Genomic DNA, 23,873 nt, shown 5'->3' with positions numbered 1-23,873 from the left:
CAGAGGTATTTTGAAGTTTATGCCAGACATACTGTCATTTCATACGTAAGTATTTCAACTCATATCTCTTAGAGATAAAATTTTTAAAATGATTATCACAGTACCATTAAACCTCTAAAATGATTAATGCCTTAATCTCATTAAACATGTAATTTTCAAATGTGCCCAAATGTTTTAGTTACTTGAATCATAAACAAAATAAGGTCCCTACACTGGAACTGGATTATGCTGATATACTCCTCATGGTGTCACTGAATACATCCTCTATATCTCCTGGAAACTGGTGTTAGAACTATAAGCTTGACCACATTTGGCTCAAGTTTCTGGCAAGACAATCTTATAGCTGGTGGGGTGTGCTAGCTGGTTTTCTCTCTTTTTGTGATAATAGCACACCACTGATGATCACTGGCAATATCCCCTAATTCATCAGCGTCTGCAAAATTGCGACACAGTGCCATTCCATCATTCCTCCATCTTTTACGAATTGGGAAATATGCCACTAATTAGAAATTTCTTTGCACGTGGTTATTCTGAGCTACAATTCGTAGAAGAAAGGCAAGGACAATACTTGAGTCTTTCCACTTATCGTCAGTTTTCAAAATGAGTTACTTTACTGACATTCCCTAAAGGAGAATTTTTGAAAGCTCTGAATTCAAATATATTTAATGGTTTCAAAATACACCATAGATACCACTCTTACTGATCCTCAAATTGGCCCATTTTTGAGTCCTGAGTCCATTAAGATGCCCTCAGGAGTTTTGGGGGAACTTAGCTTGAAAGGTTTTTCCAGTGGCTCAGACAGTAAAGAGTCTGTCTGCAGTGTAGGAGAACCAGGTTCGATCCCTGGTCGGGAAGATCCTCTGAAGAAGGAAATTGCAACCCACTCCAGTATTCTTCCCTGAAAATCCCATGGACAGAGGAGCCTGGTAGGTTACAGTCCATGGGGTCGCAAAGAGTCAGAGACGACTGAGTGACTTCACTTTCAGGAGTTTTTGATAACTGCTTTGCTTTCTAAATTGACAATATGTTCAAGCAGGAAACCCCAGTTCGATTCCTGGGTAGGGAAGATTCACTGGAGAAGGGATAGGCTACCCACTCCAGCATTCCTGGGCTTTCCTGGTAGCTCAGCTGGTAAAGAATCTGTCTGCCACGCGGGAGACCTGGGTTCAATTCCTGGGTTGGGAAGATCCCCTGGAGAACAGAACTCTAGTATTCTGGCCTGGAGAATTCCATGGACTGTACAGTCCATGGGGGTCACAAGAGTCAGATATGACTGAGCGACTTTCACGTTCCATCTTGTACACTGCCTGCCACAGACCTGGAAGCAGCTATTTTCCAAGAAGCTCTGGTTAACTTCAGCAGGAAATGGCATTTAGCGAGTATAGTCTCATTGTTAGGGATGCTCATCGCTAGCAGGCTTGGCGTTTTCCCAGGCCCTGCCACGGAAAAGAGCTAGAAAATTAATCAGCACAGGATCTTTCCTTAACCGTAGCCATCTTTCATATGTTTTCCTTTAAAACACACCCAAAGGCTGGGTTCCCAATAATATCAGCTTAATCACTCATCTGCTTTATCCCATAAAACACATTTTAAAAAAATCTTAGAGTAACAAAGACAACCAACATAACCACTATAATACAATTACTCTAAACAGTTTATATTTTTAGAGATGTCACTGTCTTTCAGTTACAATTTAGCAGGTATATACAGTCAAGTTTACTGACATTTGAAATAGCCCCTCTCTGCATGGTTGTTGTATCAGTTAGTCAGCATACAATTAGGCCCTTCTGCTGCATCTGGTTTCCACGGTTAGGAGTCTTTTAAAATTAAATTGTGTTAAAATTATGCAAAATATGTATATGTTCTAAAGTTAAGGAGACAAACAAGATACATTCAGAGAAATCTAGCGTCTACTCACTCCACTCACCACACTGTTTCCTCAACTGCACTACAGATAACCACTTTTTTTTGTTTTAAAATTTCCATATATTAGTACTCCTATCTCTTTTTTTCGTGAATGATACATACTGTATCTACCAGTTTCCACCTTGGTTTTCTGCCCTGAAGGTCAGGCTACAATAGTATACAGAGTTACTCTTCATTCCTTTTATAGCTGTGGGTATAGTCTATGCTATTCATCAAACTCTGCTGACCACAGCTGGACTGTTTCTACCTTTTGCTATTACAAACACTGCTGTAATAAATAGCCTCACATGTGTATCTTTTCTTATTTTTGCCTTGAGATAGGATCCCTAGAAATAGAACTGCCTGGCCAAAGGGTAAATATAAATGTAATTTTTCTAGGTATTGACAAATTTTCTTCCCTAGCATCATCGACTTAATGGACATGAGTTTGAGCAAACTCCAGGAGACACAGAAGGACAGGAAAGCCTGGTGTGCTGCAGTCCATGGGGGTTGCATAGAGTCAGATATGACTGAGCAACTGAACAAGGGCTTACACCATTTTGCATTTCCCCCAGCAGTGTTTGAGAGTGTCTGTTTCCTCCCATTCCCTCTAGTCTCATCAACAGGATAACTTATCAAACTTTTAAATTTCTATTAAAGTGATTGGTAAGAAATAATAAATCAGTGTAGTATTAGTTTGTGTATTTATTAGTACAAAATATTACTTTTCATGTGTTTAAAGGCAATTTGTAGTTCTTTTTCTGCAAATCTTCTACTCCTATATCTTGCCCAGCTGATAGTTTTCTTATTCTGTACTTTTTAGAAATATTAACCCTCTGTGGTTAAAAACTGCAACACCCTTCTCCAATTTGTCACTTTTTTACTCTATTTATTATGTTTTCAGCTATACTCAAGTTATTATTTTTACTATCAAATTATCTGTAGCTCCTTTATTGCATCTGGAGTTTGAGTTGTAGTTAGGGTAATTATCTACTTCCAGAGGAATTCACCAGCTTTTTTTCCCTAGTACTTGTCCGGTTTCATTTTTGTACATTACGTGACTGAGTCATTTGTAATTTATCCCTGGCACAGCACAAGGACTAAATCTAGTATCATCTTCCTTCACTATTTAAACTCTAAATAATGGTGTGCATCTGTGTCTATTGCCTCATTTTCTACTCAGTTCTAGTAGTATGTCTTTCTATGCACCAATACCACAGTTTTAATTACAAAGGCTTAATAACATGTTTCAACATCTTAGTAACATGTTTCTACAACTCTCCTTCGCTGCTCTTCTATAAGTTTTTTTAGTATTTTTTTATGTGTTCTTTCCAGTGAAGTTTATAATCAGATTGCCTAGTTACAGGAAAACACACATACACAGAGTCATTATAAAGTAACAAACTAACTTTAGGGAACTGACAGTTTTATGATGCTGAAACTAAAGGAAGTGTTAAGAACTAAAACTTGCAAAAAAACCTTAAAATAGCTGATCATTCTCTGCTTGTGAAAGCAGAGATACAGGCTAACCCCATAAAACCTTTGCTACATTACCACAAGAAATTTTTATTTAAACAATAAACGTTAACAAGCATAAGAACCGATCATTTCATGTATATCATGTATTGTGTAAACCAGCAGATTAGGAAAAAACAAAAATGATCAAATAACACAGGTGTTAGTAATGCACTACTCACCCTCCTTTTTCAGCCATTTCACAATGTTCCCTTCTTCCATTGTAGGAGACAGTGATGGCATTAGTATCTTAATAGGATCAGCTGAAATTGGAAAAAGGCAAGATTAAACACAATAAGTAATACATCTCACAAGGCATCAACAAAAAGTTCAAGTAAATTAATATGAAATTCAATCTGAGGAAAAAAATATTCCAGTCTGAAAGACAGCCAACTGGTCAAACTAAGTGTTCAGTAATCTTTTTCAGAATATTTTCAATTCCTTTTTCATCATTCCCCCAAGTCCTCTATGCATATTTTCAAGCCAGGTGCTTACAAGATTAAAAAAAAAAAAAAAAAAGTTGACTTATGTTTCATCTTTTTCTCCTTCCCCTTTTGTCACTAGAAAAAAAATATTTACAGGTAAAACAACCAAAGGAAAAGGCAAATAAAAAGAAAATAAACTGGTTTCTGATAACCTACAACACAATAATTAAGATTAGATTTACAACAGAATAATCAAGATTAAACCTCAAGAAACTGGTTGTGTTTTTACTTTCATCTAATATTACATACTATTCAAGAATCATGGGTTATTGCTGCTAAGCGTGAAAAGGAGAGGTCTGCCTTGTTGCGGATGATCTGGCAAGAGAACTTATGTAATTAAATTAATCTGAGATTGTGTTCCATACCAGAATTCGATTAAGGATCCAAAAAGACAGACTCAAGTCAGCGTGACCTCTCAATAAAGCAGGGCTACTTTTCTGTCAAGTATCAAAAAAGAAGACACTTCATATATTTGCCAGATGTGCTTCCAAGAGTTCCACCTTCCAGGACCAGAGCACACAGTTGTTACATGACAATTTACGGGAAGGTTATACTAATAAATATTAGCCACTCCGGTGCTGCTTTAGCAGCAGCCACAGTAACAAACTACATTCCCTGAAATCCTCTACAAAACTTATTCTCTTCTTAGATTATTCAACTCTCTGACATAAAAAAGCAAAACATATCACATCTAGCATATTTCAAATGTGGAAAAGAGTAGAACAGGACTTTTTCTCCCCATCGATGTTTTGGGGTTGGAAATAAGGAAATTTAATACTAATGTTAAATAAAGTTAAACATTTCCTTTGGGAAACAAATAATTTTTATGTAATTTCAAATGGGGAGTTCCTATGGCTTCATGGTAAAGAAGTTCCATCTCTGAAATACCTGGAAGGAAGCTTCTGTCCTCCCTGCACTTTTCATTCACTCCCCTCTAAAGGACTGGGAAAAGGACCCGAACAAATACACCTGCCTCAGTCTTCTCCTCATTGTAAGACCTGTCTGCCTATAGGGAGCCTGCATTTTCCCTTCCCTTCTTCTATGCAGTAGGCATAAATGGACCCGCCCTTCACAGCAGAGAGCAAGTCCAACTCTCTCTGTTCCTGCCAGCAGGCCCCAGTGGGTGCTGGGAAGTTACTCAGGATGTGTAGTTTATATACACAAACTCTCTCTCTCAAACAAAAGGCCAAAGTCTACATAGGGGTTGTACTCAGGAGTCCAACTGTAGAAGGCCACAGACTTAAGTCACATTTTCCAACTGAACAAAATCATCAGCGTTAAAACTGTTACTCTGATTTCTACCCGACTAACTTTTTGCCTCTTTCTCAACTGGTACTAAACTATAAGGATACAAATGTAGAATCATCACTCTCAATAATACCCCAACAATGATAGAGCCCAAGCCAAATTCTAAGTCAACACACCCATTTCATATATGAGAAAAATATAGCCCCTGATCGAGGGATCTGAATTCTGCCTAACTCCCAAGGCTGTACTCTCCTACACTCTATTACCACTCATCAATAATTGATAATCCTTACCAATATGGACCATCAATTAATTAGTCATTGGTTATTTATAGCCTATTCACTCAGAAATTCAAATGTGAGTATTCTTCATGTGTCTAATCAAATAGCCCAACAATCCCTCTCTATTAATAAAGTTCAAGCCTGACATTATGAGATGGAATACTTCACAACCACGTACGTAAAGTTTCAATACAAGGAGGCAAACTAAATGAGCAGCAATGATTCTACGTCCAGATTCTGATGTATGACAAACACAGATTCGATTTTCTCAAAACAAAGTCTCTCTTCAATATTTTTATACCTTGGATCTAGGTGCCATGATACAACTAATATTTATTTTATGATTCTCTCCTATTATAATCTTTCACCTATGAGACTATCACATTTTCCATTATTTCTGACATTAAGTACTTTATTATGAAAATTTCACATTATTTTATGAATTCCCACATCAAGAACCACAAAAATTTTCATATTTTAAAAATAAAAACGTCATTCCTCATATAGCCACCCTTCATGGGTGAACTGGAATTGCTTCTCTGAATAATGACAATAAAACATAAAAATTCTGTAATAGATCATTATCCTTCTCTGAAATGAAGGTGACAAAAAAACAAAGACGTTCTGGACATTTCCATTATTCAGTACTATCTCCTGACTGATTATACTGACTTATGGAGAGTAAAATGTGGAATGTGTTTTCTGATTAATCTGACCAATCTATCCTCAGACTCTCATGCTAGAAAATCATTTTTAAAAGGAAGTATTAATTTATTAATGAAAATGAATATTTCATTCTAGTATATCCTCATTCTCCCTGAATACTATACACATCTTTTCCAAATATATTTTTTTCAGTGGGAAGGTAATTACATAATCATAATACCAGTTTTGAATGAAGGGCTGCACATAACTAATATCTGATGGCTGCCATCAATTCTTTTGAAGATAGTATGGGCTTTTCTAGACTCCTTGAATTTTAACCTGTACATAACACTGCTTAATTCCATTAGAAGTTATATAGCACTTCCCTTCTCATTTCAATAAGCAGTACATTCTATCTTTCTCCTAGCAAACTGAGGAGGCCTTGAAATGGGCACCAACTATAGTTCCGATTCATATTCATATCACTATAATAAAGGAAATGTGGTTTTTTATTCCCCCAGTCATACAGGTTATTTCATTTAGTACTCAAAAATACCCCATACTGTGTTAAGACTTTAACCCTCTTGTAGTCATTTTAGTGTTTCTTTTTATCAAGCTAAAAAGTATATCTATTGGCTGATAAGTCTGTCCTGCTGTAGCAGTTAAAGACAATATTTAAAATATTTTAAGGTAACTAAAGTAATGTACATTTCCAGCTTACATTTAAATATACTGATTTTAGAGTCTCATCAATCCATCACAACTGTTTTAACCTCATTTTCTGCCTCAACAGAATGGCACTGTCATTTTTTAGTATATATTTTATATTTTTAGAACACGTTTTTCCTTAGTGTATTGCTGCTTTACCTTCTTCATCAGTCATTTGAGCATATGAGCAATCAATCACTCACTGAATCTATAGCAGTTTTTCTAAACAATTCCTAATTTCTTCACATCTGATGTTCCGATCTTTCTAAAGCATAATTCAGTTTTCAACTGCAAATATAGTGCATTAATCTAATTTCTTATTCTCTAAAGCATGTCTTTAATTTTAAAACACTCATAGATCAGCAAAACCTATTAAAAAAGTTTTAAATTGAAGATCTACACAACAATTCTAAAAGGTCTCTAGATTTTTTTTTTTTTTTTTAAAGATTAATATAAGCAAACTCTTAAAATACAAAGGCAGAACAAGTAGCTTGGTGGCTAATATGAAGCAGATCTAAGCTCCATTACTCTAACAATTAAGGACATTCCACAATTTACATAGGGTCATGCTCTGTTCCATAATGCGACTATAATCCAAACACAGAAATCATGAAGTGAGGATAGACAAATCGAAGAAATAAATTACCCAGAACTTTTATTAGCACAGCTCTCTGTTCTTTAATTTGCTTATTTCCTAATAGAGAGAAAGCTTTTCATTTAATCACTTCTCTTTCTAATACAAGAACTCATTAAATAAAATTGACCTTTAAAATCTCTGCTTAGATAAAGCAATTCTGCCACCTGCAGGCTGGATGAAAAAAGGCCATATGAAGTACAAGGAATTTCAAAATCAGTACCAGGGCACAAAGTAATATTAACACTGCAGTACTGAATAAAGAAAGGTAAAGATGTCACACCGGTCTTTGTTCAAATACTTATTTTGATATAAGAATAGATTGAAAATGTCAATGAGCAACAACAGAAAACATATGCATAATAGTTTGTCTGAATATAGTATTTAAAGTAACAAACATCAAGAAAGATGTCCCTCAAACAGTATACATGACCTAAGTAAAGGACAGGGAAGCAGCGTGGCAGCCCATGGGGTTGCAAAGAGTCGGACACAACTTAGTGCCGCACACACACCCACACACCCACACGGCATAATCCAATTTCTACCTATTTAGCTTGTATGTACACAAAGACCAAAAGGATTTACTCCAAAATGACAACAGTACCTGTCTCTAGTTGATGGCTTTATTATATATGCTTTTTGTTTCCTGTTACTTTTAGACATAAACTCACAAGAACAGGGAGAAAAGAAAGAACAATAGAACAACACTTCTGGAAGCAGAAAAGTGAATAACGTAGATAGTAAGACAAATGATTGACTAAGAAAGTCTAAGAAAGCTGAATGCTAAACCAGAAGTGGAAAAACCTGAGATAATCAATCTGGTTTATTTGAGAATTTCCCAAAGGTCCAAGAACTGGCAGTACTGAGACCTTTGGAAATACTGGCCCTTTGAAGACTTGGGTGAATGCTATTTAAGTGCTGAGTAACACCACCATCCTTCAACAGAAGACTGGAGGTTGTCTCCTCTGTAGAGGTAAAAGACAAGACCTTTGGGAGACAGGTTGAACCTACACATCTAGAGAAATACAGAGACTACAAAAGTACATTAACTGAGAAATCGGCTGATGTGACTGACAATACCAGAAACTGTGCTAAGTAAGTATTAGATGGTGTGGGACAAATAGGCAAGTTAAACACAAAAACTAAAGAAAAAAGTTTAAAGGGAAAGATATTTTAAAAAAGCAGAAAAACTCAGCTCAGTTCAGTAGCTCAGTAGTGTCCAACTCTTTGTGACCCCATGGAATGCAGCACGCCAGGCCTCCCTGTCCATCACCAACTCCCAGAGCTCACGCAAACTCATATCCATCGAGTTAGTGATGCCATCTAACCATCTCATCCTCTATTGTCCCCTTCTCTTCCTGCCTTCAATTTTTCCCAGCATCAAGGTCTTTTCAAATGAGTCAGTTCTTCGCATCAGGTGGCCAAAGTATTGGAGTTTCAGCTTCAGCATCAACCCTTCCAATGAATATTCAGGACTGACTTCCTTTAGGATTGACTGGTTGGATCTCCTTGCAGTCCAAGGGACTCTCAAGAGTCTTCTCCAACACCACAGTTCAAAAGCATCAATTCTTCAGTGTTCAGCTTTCTTTATAGTCCAATTCTCACATCCACACATGACTACTGGAAAAACCACAGCTTTGACTAGACAGACCTTTGTCGGCAAAGTAATGTCTCTGCTTTTTAATATGCTGTCTAGGTTGGTCATAGCTTTTCTTCCAAGGAACAAGGATCTTTAAGTTTCAGGGCTGCAGTCACCATCTGCAGTGATTTTGGAGCCCAAGAAAGTAAAATCTCTCACTATTTCCACTGTTTCCCCATCTATTTCCCATGAAGTGATGGGACTGGATGCCATGATCTTAGTTTTCTGAATATTGAGTTTTAAGCCAACTTTTTCACTCTTCTCTTTCACATTCATCAAGAGGTTCTTTAGTTCCTCTTCACTTTCTGCCATAAGGGTGGTGTCATCTACATATCTGAGGTTATTGATATTTCTCCCAGCAACCTTGATTCCAGCTTGTGCTTTATCCGGCCCAGCATTTTGCATGATGTACTCTGCATATAAGTTAAATAAGCAGGGTGACAATATACAGCCTTTATGTACTCCTTCCCTGATTTGGAACCAGTCTGTTCTTCCATGTCCAGTTCTAGCTGTTGTTTCTGGACCTGCATACAAATTTCTCAGGAGGCAGGTCAGATGGTCTAATATTCCCATCTCTTTAAGAATTTTCCAGTTTGTTGTGATCCACTCAGCCAAAGGCTTTGGCATAGTCAATAAACCAGAAGTAGATGTTTTTCTGGAACTCTTGCTTTTTCGATGACCCAACGGATGTTGGGAATTTGATCTCTGGTTCCCCTGCCTTTTCTAAATCCAGCTTGAACATCTGGAAGGTCACAGTTCATGTACTGTTGAAGCCTGGCTTGGAGAATTTTGAGCATTACTTTGCTAGCTCAATAGCTTTGAAACAGCTCAACAGCTATTGAATAGCATTGCAATAACTCCAACCAGGAATGCAAGAAGCTGAAGTTGAACAGTTCTATGAAGACCTACAAGACCTTCTAGAACTAACACCCAAAAAAGATGCCCTTTTCATTATAGGGGAGTCAAATGCAAAAGCAGGAGGTCAAAAGATACCTGGAGTAACAGGTAAATCTGGCCTTGGAGTACAAAACGAAGCAGCTCGAAGGCTAACAGTTTTGCCAAGAGAACGCACTGGTCATAGCAAACACCTTCTTCCAACAACACAAGAGAAGTCTCCATACATGGACATCACCAGATGGTCAATACTGAAATCAGATTGATTATATTCCGTGCAGCCAAAGATGGTGAAGATCTATATAGTGAGCAAAAACAAGACTGGGAGCTGACTGTGGCTCAGATCATGAACTCCGTATTGCCAAATTCAGACTTATATTGAACAAAGTAGAGAAAACCACTAGACCATTCAGGTATGACCTAAATCAAATCCCTATGATTATACAGTGGAAATGGCAAATAGATTCAAGGGATTAGATCTGACAGACAAGAGTGCCTGAAGAACTATGGAAGGAGGAGTTTCATGACCTTGTACAAGAGGCAGTGATCAAGAACAGCCCCAAGAAAAAGAAATGCAAAAAGGCAAACCGGTCTGAGGAGACCTTACAAATAGCTGAGAAAAGAAGAGAAGCTAAAGGCAAAGGAGAAAAGGAAAGATACACCCATTTGAAAGGAGAGTTCCAAAGAATAGCAAGGAGAGATAAGAAAGCCTTCCTCAGAGATCAAGGCAAAGAAATAGAGGAAAACCAATAGAATGGGAAAGACTAGAGATCTCTTCAAGAAAATTAGAGATACCAAGGGAACATTTCATGCACAGAGGGGCACAATAAAGGACAGAAATGGTATGGACCTAACAAAAGCAGAAGATATTAAGAAGAGGTGGCAAGAATACACAGAAGAACTATACAAAAAAGATCTTCATGACCCAGATAACCACGATGATGTGATCACTCACCTAGAGCCAGACATCCTGGAATGCGAAGCCAAGTGGGCCTTAGGAAGCATCACTACAAACAAAGTTAGTGGAGGTGATGGAATTCCAGTTGAGCTATTTCAAATCCTAAAAGATGATGCTGTGAAAGTGCTGTACTCAATATGGAAGCAAATTTGGAAAACTCAGCAGTGATCACAGGGCTGGAAAAGGTTAGTTTTCATTCCAATCCCAAAGAAAAGCAATGCCAAAGAATGGTCAAACTACCACACAATTGCACTCATCTCACACGCTAGCCAAGTAAGAAAGGTAACAGTCATAATATGGGCTGATACATGACAATTCTCAGTTAAGCATACTTGGTTTGTGTCAACACTAAATATAGATTTAATTAAGAATTGAAAAATAACTACACTGGGAGAACAGGAGAGAGAAAACAGGGGGATGACTGATCAGAAGTCATCCATAGATAATATATAACATAGAGAGATGAGCAAATGCCACAGGACAGTTAGGAGACAAAACCTGTTGCTTCTGAGGAGGAAGATGGCTGCGAGAGTAGGAAAAGATGGGTCAGAGATCCACTGTGTTGCCATAAGCCTTTTAGTACCATTTGCCTATTTAAACTATACACATGCACTACTGTGTTAAAATAAGCTATTATTTAATAAAATAGGTCTAAATGAGGTTACACATGTCAACTCACTACAGTGAGGCCTGGCAAAAAGTTAAGTCTCAAAAAATGTTAGCAGTTAATAGGCAGCACAGAGATGGTTAAGAGGATGAACTCTGAAGGCATGCAGTTGGCTAGATATATGATGATGTCCTGGGCTTCATAGTTGGTTAGTGGTAAAGAATCTGCCTGCCAATGCAGAGACACAAGAGCCATGGGTTTGATCTCTGGGTTGGGAAGATCCTCTGGAGGAGGGCATGGCAACCCACTCCAGTATTCTTGCCTGGAGAGTCCCATGGACAGAGGAGCCTGGTGGTCTACAGTCCATAGGGTCGTAAAGAGTTGGACATTGACTGAAGTGACCCCCGCCCACCCACACACACATGACAATATCTTACTTCACAATTCAGGTAAGGAGAGACAGATTCACAGGTTCCTCTCACCTTCCCAACCTAAACTTGAAGGTTCCCTTTCTACTCTTTACTTTAGCCAGCCTTGTCCTCATTGCTAAAGTACACTAACTCGAACTCTTTAATTGTACTGCACATTTGAAAACCTAATTCTCATTAATGCCACTGGCAAATGTTGTGCCTCCTGTGGTGCTGTCATAATGCTGCTGCTGCTCAGTCGCTTCAGTCGTGTCCGACTCTGTGCGACCCCACAGACGGCAGCCCCCCAGGCTCCCCTGTCCCTGGGATTCTCCAGGCAAGAACACTCGAGTGGGTTGCCATTTCCTTCTCCAATGCATGAAAGTGAAAAGTCAAAGTGAAGTTGCCCAGTCATGCCCGACTCTTAGTGACCTCATGGACTGCAGCCCACCAGGCTCCTCCGTCCATGGGATTTTCCAGGCAAGAGTACTGGAGTGGGTGCCATTGCCTTCTCCCATAGTAGCCTGTCATAATACTGCCTACTAAAGCGAAAGGACAAACGAGGCACTCAACAAACGCTTACAGAGCTCCTGCTGTCCTAGCCCTCAACCCATAGACCAGAATCCTAACCTCAAAGGATTATAGTTTAAATGGGATGTCAAGACAAACATGCAAGCGCTAGAGGGTAGTAGGTAACCGTGCTGTCAGAATGCCAAAGGGCTGAGACGAGACTCTAGCTGATCAGGAAAGGAAATCTTGATTTGTGTGCTAGTACCGCTTCCTCTTCATTAAAATGGCTATTATCAAAAACGCAGAAAACAAGTGTTGGCAAGATGTGGAGAAATTAAGAGCCCTTGTGCACTACCGGAGGGAAAGCAAAACAAGTAAAACAATGCAGCTTCTGTGTAAACACCACCCAATGATTCCTCAAAGCATTAAACATTGAATGATCATTTATTTGATGAGGCAATCTCACTTCTGGCGATATACCCAAAAGCAAGCGAGGACTATTTTCCTGGTTCATCAGAGAAGCCTTCCTCTGACAAAGTGAGCAGAACTGAATGGAGGAAGCCATGCAAATCTCTGATGGAAGGGCCTTCTGAACAGAGGAAAGCGCAAGCACGAGAATGAGCTGAGAGCATACTTGGTATGTTCAGAGTTCACCAAGGATGCCGGGGTGCTAGAGTGGACTCAGTGTGAGGAGAGGCACGGTCAGAGCTCAAGTCATAGAGGTGGAGGGTTTGTATCATACTGGGCCTTGTAAGCCACAGTCAGGACTTCAGATTTTCTTCTGAGATTAATGATAAGCTCTTGGAGGGTTTTCAGCAGAAGAGTAACATGATCTGGTTTATAATTTAAAAGTGACACTCTGAAAGCTGCAGGGAGAACAGTCTGTACCGGGCCAAGGGTGTGGCAGGGACATCTACTGGGACGCCCCTGCAATAAACTGGAATAGAGGTGGTGGTAGCCTGGCCAGGCTCGTTGGTAGAACAAGTGGTGAGGAGTGGGCAGATTACATTTAAAAGGTGGAGCCAATGAGAATTTCTGGTAGTTGAGATGTGGCATGGGAAAGTCAGGAATCAAGGATGACTTGATTTAGGAGTACCAGTTTAAAAACAAAACAAAACAGAAATCCAAATTAAATGCCTCTGCTCCAAAAACAACATTCTTCTTCCTATAAAAAGTGCCCTAAAAGCCTACATAGCCTTGATTCCTATTCAGCTATTCAAATGTAGACAGAAAAATCCTATTAAAAATCAGGTCAGTTATGAAGAGCCTGTGCTTGCTTTTGGCAAAGCATTGGCCCAGGGAAACAGGTCCAAGGAAACCTCGTTTGGTTCTTCCAAGTGTAAAATCTACACTCACTCTCTTCCCCTCTTAGCATGAGAACTGCCATACACATACACATGAGCCAGTACTTGATGGCATCAGTGTTAAACCTGAGGTGTAAAGCGTAATGACTAACGGGTTAAGTCAGGTGGGCCTGCAAGGTGCCTCCCATCTGCCCTTACAGATCTACTCGTCAACCCTCCCCAACACTACTAAACAGGCTACACTAACAGGCTTCCTTGCTTTGGCCTCCAGTTGGGTTCCACCAATAGGCAGCATAAAGAGACTGAAAAGGAGAGAGGAGAGTGAGGTCAGGTTATTTCCTCAGCTCCCTCCTTGTGGGGTTGCCTGACCTGGCTGGATCCTTTAACTGAAAGGCACAGCTCCATCAGAGATCACAAAGGCTCCCCACTTCCCAGTTCAGGAAGTGCTCCTTTGTCCATGCCTCTTCAAGCCGAGGGTGATCACAGCACCTTACTCAAAAAGCCCTTTAGTACCTTGCCATCTCTATACCCTAAGTTCACAAAAATGGTCACTTATTAAACTCCACTCAAATTACCCATTTTTGTAGTGTCATCCATTCCCTGACAGGACTGTATAAGAAGCTTTAGGAGGGTGGGGCATTAAGTAACAAGTAAAATTTCAAACCACAGGCAGGTCACTCCATTTGAACGAACAGTATGAGCAGAGAGGGGCTTTCCTGGTAGCTCAGCTGGTAAAGAATCTGCCTGCAATGCAGGAGACCGCGGTTTGATTCCTGGATTGGGAAGATGCCCCGGAGAAGGGATAGGCTACCCACTCCAATGTTCTTGGGTTTCCATGGGGGCTCAGTCAGTAAATAATCAGCATGCAATGCCGGGGACCTGGGTTCCATCACTGGGTCATGAAGATGTCCAGGAGGAGGGCATGGCAACCAACTCCAATATTCTTGCCTGCCACCTTTCTTGTTCTCAGATATGGCAAATACCCTTGCAAAGCAGCACAATTATTTTCTATAGGAAATAACCAAAATGTTCATGGTAACAGGTTGGAGACCAGGTGGCATTATAGATAAATTACAGGGAGATCTACAAGTTCCCTGGAATCACATACAAAATTTTGCATTTTTCTGAAGAAGTGATAAGAGTTTTTCAGTTTTCAAATAGATTTATGCCCCTCTAAAAAAATCAATGCCAACAGATTCCCAAGGAAATGCTCCTGAATTATAAATTCACCAACCTTAATTCTTCCCTAGAAATGTTTTGCTAATACAAGAAAGACCGTGATTTCAGGAAAATATCCAATAGACCACCAGCCACAGTAAATGGACTGCTTACCAAGTACAAAAAATAAAGAGGCATGATACATTCCACTTTGTTTACAGAACCTGTTGATTCCTTCATACACTTAGTACCCACCCAATGATTTGAAGGTATGTCAGCATGGCTGAAGAACCATTTCCTGAGTGAAATAAACCAAACACTTCAGAAGAGGTTTCAGCTTGCAGCGCTGGTCTCCTGGTATTAAACTAGAAAATTTAAATTCTACATGAATCCTAGTTAATTTTCAATCTTGGAACAAAGGCAAAAAGAAATCACCACTCCAGAGTGTAGTGGAAGAATGAACATATGACTAATAATTTGGGGATTTACACATTTTGTCATAAAGGCAAATTGATGCTCAAGACAACAATAAGGTATATATTCAACAGTGCGTCATCTTCGAAACTTACAGAGAGGACACTGACATATACTTTTTAACTCTTGAATGGTCCTAATATCCTTTATACACAGTCTAGAATGTTAGTATCTTAAGTTATTTAAAATAACTTAAGACATCACAACTGTTGCTGACATAACATTTCACAATGTAGATACTACTCAAATGCCTCACTTATAAAAAAAAAAAAAAAGCAGGTGTTCGCTAAAACATAGAGTGAACAAAACTTCAGCATGTTGACACTGTTCTGCTGACATCTACAGTCATTACTTGGCACTGAAGAAGGCTGTGGTTAGGGAAAGAACCAGCTTCGGTGTCAGGCAGCCTGTGTTGAAACTAGATTTCTATCACCAGAGCACAGCATTAGCTGTCATAAGTACTGAGTGAATTCACATAAAGGGCTGAGAAAGGGGAATGGTACATGGTAAGAACAACAGACTGGTTCCAAATAGGAAAAGGAGTACGTCAAGGCTATATACTGTCACCCTGCTTATTTAACTTAGATGCAGAGTACATCATGAGAAACACTGGGCTGGAAGAAGCACAAGCTGGAATCAAGATTGCCAGGATAAATATCAAGAACCTCAGATATGCAGATGACACCACCCTTATGGCAGAAAGTGCTGTTGCTGCTAAGTCGCTTCAGTCGTGTCCGACTCTGTGCGACCCCATAGACAGCAGCCCACCAGGCTTCCCCATCCCTGGGATTCTCCAGGCAAGAACACTCGAGTGGGTTGCCATTTCCTTCTCCAATGCATGAAAGTGAAAAGTCAAAGTGAAGTTGCTCAGTCGTGTCCGACTCTTAGCGACCCCATGGACTGTAGCCCACCAGGCTCCTCCATCCATGGGATTTTCCAGGCAAGAGTACTGGAGTGGGGTGCCATTGCCTTCTCTGATGGCAGAAAGTGAAGAGGAACTAAAAAGCCTCTTGATGAAGGTGAAAGAGGAGAGTGAAAAAGTTGGCTTAAAACTCAACATTCAGAAAACGAAGATCATGGCATCTGGTCCCATCACTTCATAGGAAATAGATGGGGAAACAGTGGAAACAGTGTCAGACTTTAATTTTTTGGGCTCCAAAATCACTGCAGATGGTGACTGCAGCCATGAAATTAGAAGACGCTTACTCCTTGGAAGTAAAGTTATGACCAACCTAGATAGCATATTCAAAAGCAGAGACATTACTTTGCCAACAAAGGTCCGTCTAGTCAAGGCTATGGTTTTTCCAGTAGTCATGTATGGATGTGAGAGTTGGACTGTAAAGAAAGATGAGTGCCGAAGAATTGATGCTTTTGAACTGTGGTGTTGGAGGAGATGCTTGAGAGTCCCTTGGACTGCAAGGAGAGCCAACCAGTTCATTCTAAAGGAGATCAGTCCTGGGTGTTCTTTGGAAGGAATGATGCTGAAGCTGAAACTCCAATACTTTGGCCACCTCATGTGAAGTTGAATCAGTGGAAAAGACTCTGATGCTGGGAGGGGTTGGGGGCAGGAGGAGAAGGGGACAACAGAGGATGAGATGGCTGGATAGCATCACCATGTGTTTGAGTGAACTCCGGGAGTTAGTGATGGACAGGGAGGCCTGGCGTGCTGTAATTTATGGGGTTGCAAAGAGTCGGACACGACTAAGCGACTGAACTGAACTGAATTGAAGCTCTCGATAAATGCTACGTATTATTCCCAAACCCACTTTTCCAACTCTTTTCTGGCTGGCAGAGACCCGATTCTGTTCAACTGTAACCCTTTCTTATGAACACATGCCCTGAGTTGATGAGCCCACTGCCCTGTGCCCTAGTCCATTCGGACTGCTATGAGAAAATACCTGAGGCTGGTGGCTTATAAACAACATTTATTTCTCACGATTCTGGAGACTCCAAGATCATGATGCTGGCCATTTTGGTATGGTGGCTGATGAGGACCCACTTTCTGGTTCACAGAGAGCATCTTCTTGTGGTGTCTTCACATGGTGGAAGGGGTGAGGCAGCTCTTTGGAGTCTCTTTGATAAGGGCACTAAATCCCATTCATGAGGGCTCCTCTCACTTTGACCCAGGCCCCTGCCAAAGGCCCCCACCTCCTAATACCCTCTCATTGCCCATTAGGTTACAATGTATGAATTTGGGGAAGACACAAATATTCAGTTCCCAACTTCATGATTAGTCAGTCTACTCCAAGATATCCAAAAGCAAGGACCTCTTTTCTTCCTCTGTATATTATCACGTGCATAGTTCCAAAGCAGTCATTCACTTACTAACCTTGGACAAACCACTAAACCTCACAGACTATCTCTTCACCCATAAAACACAACTAACCTTTGCATGGGTCGGTAAAGAATCTTTTTTTTTTTCAGGCCGCACTGTGTGGCCTGTAGGATCCTAGTTCTCCAACCAGGGATCGAACCTGTGCTCCCTGCATTGGTGTGCAGAGTGTTAACCACCAAACCACCAGGGAAGTTCGAAAGAGTCTAAAATGAAGCCCGGCAAATAGTGCATGTTCAGTATGTAATGGCTCCTTGGAATATCCCACTTTAATATCGTGAACTGAAAGTTTTAAAGCAATGCGTACTAAGTACTTTCTGATAATCCAAATCTTACCAGATTCTCCTGCTGCTGCCTCTACTAAGATCTCATTCATCCCCTTTCTATTTCCCTTAGATGACCACAGATCTCAACTACTGAGTAGCCTATTCTGCCTTGTTTAATTGATCATCCATTTTCTCTAGTCAATACTTAACCCCAAAACAATTAAAATGAAGGACTTCACTACTCTACTCTAATCACGTGGTCAGAATAACAGACATCATTGATTCCCAACTCACACTTCCCATTTAAAGGAAATGTCCGAACTGCAGTCTTTGATGGAATCAACCCTGTGTTCTATACTACAACTGACCTACATTGGGTCATCAGCTTCTCTGCCCAGGGAATCTGGAATTAGATCACAAAAATGGTGGTGTGTGCTTGAACTAAACTGAAAGAGCAACGGATGTAAGGACCTGCATCAGCATTAAGGCAAGGCAAGCTGACATGCTAGAATAAGAAAAACCACAAGTAAGTAGATTGGGAACTCTGAGGAGAAAACCAACGTAAATCAGAGAAAGAGAGCAGACAATGGGAGCCCTACAAGAAACGGATATGGCCCAGCCACTCTGGTGGTGTACCCTTCTAAGAAATCCTATCTTTATTTCAGCAAGTTTGTATGTGTCTGTTTCCATGCTTAAAGAACTCAAAGAACAGTAACAGTCTCATCAATATCAGTGCAGAAAGATTTCATTAGAGCCAGGCCTAAAACAGTATTTATGCTTTGGCAAAAATAACTGTAAAAATTAATAAACAGAAACTTCAGTGAAATAGAGCTGGGAGACCAGAAGGGGGACGTCTCACACCCTGTGATAACTGCAAAGCCCAAAAGGAAGAAGACTGATTCCTCTTCTTTCCTGGCAAGGACTCAGCCAATTAAAAGCCGTGGACTCTTTGCTTACTGTAGCCTCCCACCTTCCTCTGCCCCTCTGTATTAAGTGTTCTTCTTCCTGAGCTTGTGGGGATTAGCATGTGGCTCCCCATGGTTGCAGACTCCAAACTGCTCTTCTCCACAGATCCCAAATAAACCCATCTTTGCTCAAGAAATGTCTGGTAGTCTATTATAGGTCAACATGCCACACCACTGACTCTTAACAAAGAAGTCCTCTCCTTGTTATAGAACCACCATCAAAAACTCAGATGCTTAGAGGAAACAGAAGAAAGAAGTGGGTTATCAGTACCTTGGGCTTCCCTCAGCTCAGTTGGTAAAGAATCTGCCTGCAACGCAGGAGACCCGGGTTCGATTCCTGGGTTGGGAAGATCCCCTGGAGAAGGAAATGGCAACCCATTCCAGTATTCATGCCTGGAGAATCCCACGGACAGAGGAGCCTGGCAGTCTACAGTCCACGGGGTCGCAAGAGTCGGACACGACTTAGCGACTAAACTACTACTAGCTTTTTCAGCTCCAGTCATGCTTCATTTTCATATTAAATCTATAATAAATTTCCTTCTTTATACACATCCACACACACACTGCTCTCTCCCATTTTCCTAACCTATCTCTCGTTCTCTGCTTTCCATAGAGATAAGAGTACAAGAAAAGAACAACAACTGGAGGTGATGACAAATTTCAAAGGACATTCAGTCTTGCCGGCTGAGAGGTAACGGAGAAGAGAAAATGGTCAACTAGAAAGTATGCAATTTCCTACCTGAAGAGGACAGTCATTACTCAGTCTCAATCGTCTGTCACCATATAGGTCCTAACTTTAAATTTTCAAAGGAAGACAAAAATTTAGAATGTTTATCTGAAGTTCCTAGTTTTTAAATGTTGTCAATAAATTTAATTTTCTCCTAAAATGACACGGACTGGTTCACTAGCTGCAAATGTGCAATACGGTAGAGCCGTTTTTTTTTTAATATAACTTCCAAGATTTTTAGCTTCCCCAGATATGTTTATTTAACATCTATATATGCAAGGCCTATAGTCAGATATTGGGCAAAGCACTACAAAGACTGAAGCTCATTTATTTTCCTCCTCTCATGTTATTTTACATTCAACATATTATTCCTCAGAGACAACTTAAAACCAACAATATTAACATCTTATTATTAATTAATTCCAAACTAAGCCATTTTCTCTGAAAGGGCAGCAATGGAAACTCTTCAAAGTTAAATGCCTAGGGTGTGATGAAAAATGGTTTACAAATGCTTTGCCACGTCTGTAAATATCACAGCTAGCCTTTGGGCCTTTATGTCTGCTACTCTTTCAGCCTGGAAGGGCTGACACCTCCAGGAAGCCTTCTTATGTTCTCCCTTATCATCCTGAACTTTAGCCCCTCTAGGCTCACTACACACACTACTGAAACCATGCCGCTGTTGTTTACCTCCCCATACTTTAAGGATAAAGCCTATACAGAACACAGGATTCCATCTCCAGAAGCATGACTAGATGGGCCATGTGCCTGAATACACAGAAGCTGTTCCTTCAGCAGGGCAACTACTTTCTTAGCAGCTACCTTGCAACTAGGGCTCATTTCTGCACTCAATAATAGTATGGTGAGTAAGTCTCTGCCCTCTCAGTACACACTGCAGTTCAGAGAATGAAACAGTTAAGGATTTGTTAAACACAGAGTAAAAAAATACATGGCTCCTTTTCAGGTCATCGCCAGTACAGGTGCGTGGCTTTGGGAGTACCACTGAATTTCTCTGAGCCTTAGTCTCTTCTGCCCAATAAAAATGCAAATAATGCCAACTTTACTAGGTGGTTGTGAGAAGTGAATAAGGAATTCTAAGAAGGGCTAAGCACACCGCATATGCTATAGTTCATAAATATGCTACCAACAAACACCTTTTAAAGAAACCAAAACTCCAAGTGACTTCGCAACCAACTGATTTTTAAATCCTTGACAGTTAAGTGAAAGAGGAAATAATTCAATAATTGCTATACAGACTACCAAATAGTCGTTTAGTTTTACGAAACTATAATTTCTACCAAGCTCGAGAAAAACCAACAAACACCTCATAATCCATGTTCTGTAAAACAAATAGTTCAAGGATTGTCATGTATATTTATCGTGGCAAAACAAAAACCTGTATGTGAAAAGTCAGGAGACAAATTCTGACTTAGCATTAGGAAAAAAATCTAAGATTTCCAAATAACCTACAGCTATCCAATAACATACAGTAATCAGCTTTCGTGCCTGTGCCCCACCACCCCCAAGATGTCCTAACCCCAGAACCTGTGAATATGTTATGTTACATGGCAAGTGGGAATTAAGGTTGAAAAAGAGACTAGAATTGCTAAACAGCTGACCTTTTTTCAAAAAAATTTAAATGACTTTGGCATATTTTTTTATTCATTTTTTGGCCACACTGCACAGCATGTGGGATCTTAGTTCCCTGACCAGGGATCGAACCCATGCCCAGTGCAGTGGAAGCATGGTCTAAACCACTGGTGAGTGTGTGTGTGTGGATGCTAAGTTGCTTCAGTCGTGTCCAACTCTTTGTGACCCTATGGACTGTAGCCCACTAGGCTCCTCTATCCATGGGATTCTCCAGGCAAGAATACTGGAATGGGTTGCCATGACCTCTTCCAGAGGATCTTCCAGACCCAGGGATCGAATCTGTCTTCTGCAGCTCCTGACTGCAGGTGGATTCTTTACCGCTGAGCCATGGGGAAGTCCTTTAACCACTGGCTCAGCAGGTGAACACCTAAGGACCACCACTGAACAGCTGATCTTGAAATAGGGAAAGAATCCTAGATCACTGAGGTGGGCCCTGTATACATCAAAGAGGGAGGCACCAGGAAGCTAACACAGCTTTCCTAGGATTCTTTACAGATGAAGTTCAAGTAGATAGACAAGTTGTTCGCAGTGTGTTGCGGGGTAGGTAAAATGTCATGATGCCTCAGATAAGGACTGTCAAGTTGGGTCTAAGCAAAATCCCTGAAACGGCATGCACATTTTTGAGTATGCAACACTTGCCCCCTTTCTCAGTAGAGAGTTTAAAATGTTCAAAGATTCTCAAAACGATCTGTTTAATAAGAACATTCTTTCTCAGTTATTTCCTAACAGTGAGCTTTTAACGTTCCACGGTTTTCTAAGAGAGCAAATCTCAAAGTGTAGCCCATCAAACACCAAACGTTGATGTTTTGTACATGAAAATTCACCAAAGGTTGTTTGTAAAATGTAGATTGCTGATTTCCACCCCAGAAAGAATCTCTGGCAGCTGTAGGAAAGTTCATTATTTAACAAACTGGAGGGAGAGAAGACAGGGAATGCTAAAACACAGTTTAAAAAAGCCACTGCTACAAGAGGGATTTTATGAAACACTAAGCTGAAGTTTAATTGTTCCCTTAAATCTTAAAGTCTCAGTACACTCACCATGCCATTAACTTCATGTAACATTTTTTTTTTTTTCTGGGCCTCAAGTAGCTCAGAATATGCAGGCAAATGCCTACGCCAAATTTTTTATATTACAATTCATGGTATGGAGGGACTGAATGATCGGCAGGTAATAATCATACATCAGGCTCAATATGCACTAGCCCCTTTTGTAAAGAAAAATAATGCCTGGCACACTACATTGCAAACTATTAAATACCAGGAGAATTGTGTTTTGTTTAATGACAACTTTCTATAATAAATTTAAGGAATTTCAACGACTACCCAGTTCCACAAGGGTTAATTCACAACTCACTGCAGTTGCCCAGCAACAGTGAGACCTGAGAGGAATTCAAGATGAAGCACTCTGCTTTGGATAAACAGGCTCTAGGATAGTTCAAAGCACATCTCAGGAAGAATTTAAATAATCCTAGATTCTTACATCTCCCCATCCATAGAAAAACACTAAGATAATAAATATTAAAATCATTAACATGACATATCTGTTATGATCGGCAGTAATCTTTGCTAAGCTATACGCTTGACTGCATGCATTTCCTAGCCAAAAAAATTAATATGCAATCTGGCTTACCCGCCTCCCGCGCCCCCCCCCCTCCCCCCTCCCTGCAGAGTAGTTCCTCAGAGCTGAGTGGCTGTCTCCGGGGCTATAAAACTCAGTAAGACCTCGAATAAAACTTAAACTCACAACTCTTACGTTCTGTCTTTAAGTCGACACCTTCGTAAGATTCCCCTCCTAAATTTTCACTCTTTCTAGCTCATGTTTTGCTTAAAACATTCTTCCGGACCTATGTCTGATGATGTCTAGACATTTACAAACAGCGTCCTTCACCAGTGCTGGCGTAGAGCAATCCCAGGGGCCTCGAAGGTCTCCTAACTGAGACGGGTCAGGAGAATGAATAAAGGCAGCTAACGATGACGTCTGAATGTCAGCAAACTTGGGCAATTAGCCAACTCTAAAGACACCTGAAATATGACTGGGAAGGGGCCTGAGACAGGCCTCAGAACCCAAATTCCAAGGCAAGGTCACGAAGAAGCCAGGCGGCCAGGGATGGAGTCAAGTTCTCCTAGCTTCCAAAAAAGCCCTTTGCGGCATGCACTAGACCACGTCAGCAGACCCTCTCCCAGAAAAAACGATTAGGGAACGGTGAGCTCCGGGTGCCTCCACACCCAGTGCAGGCCCTCGATCAAAAAGCCACTGCCCCAGGCCCACTGCTCAGGTACAGAGAAGCTGAGCAAGCCCCGGCCACTCACCCCGCAGCCACTGCGTACTGTGAAACCATCTCCAACTAGCTCCACGGCCGACAGACCACCTAGCAGCCCCCTTAACCAGCTCTGGGCTTCTGCGACTGCCAAAGCCCAGAAGGCAACGCAGCAGCGGGTCACAGCCTAGCCTCCAGGAGGCCGCCATCTTCCCGGCCTTCTCCTGGGCTGCCCTCAGCACAGCCTGATCGCCCAGTCATCAAGGCCCGCCCATGCCCCGCCTCCCACCCGGGGACACGACCCCC

General features: G+C 40.7%; 1 protein-coding gene across 2 annotated transcripts in view; it reads right to left on the bottom strand.

Annotated features, from left to right (window-relative positions):
- The window catches only part of PDHX (pyruvate dehydrogenase complex component X), a 72,887-nt gene extending 49,051 nt beyond the window's left edge, over positions 1–23,836 (bottom strand). The window contains exons 1-2 of one of the 2 annotated variants that reach the window (XM_055549304.1): positions 23,620–23,836; positions 3,603–3,683 (exon numbers count right to left, since the gene is read on the bottom strand). In XM_055549304.1, the coding sequence (XP_055405279.1) occupies positions 3,603–3,683; positions 23,620–23,776 (238 nt within the window). In that variant the 5' untranslated portion in view covers positions 23,777–23,836. The remainder of the gene's footprint in view (positions 1–3,602; positions 3,684–23,619) is intronic. The other variant, XM_055549303.1, reaches the window with a different exon arrangement.
- Positions 23,837–23,873: the final 37 nt, after the last annotated feature.

This window comes from Bubalus kerabau, chromosome 15 (genome assembly GCF_029407905.1).
Source record: "Bubalus kerabau isolate K-KA32 ecotype Philippines breed swamp buffalo chromosome 15, PCC_UOA_SB_1v2, whole genome shotgun sequence".
Taxonomy (NCBI): Eukaryota; Metazoa; Chordata; class Mammalia; order Artiodactyla; family Bovidae; genus Bubalus; species Bubalus kerabau.
This window is presented reverse-complemented; position numbering and strand designations above follow the sequence as displayed.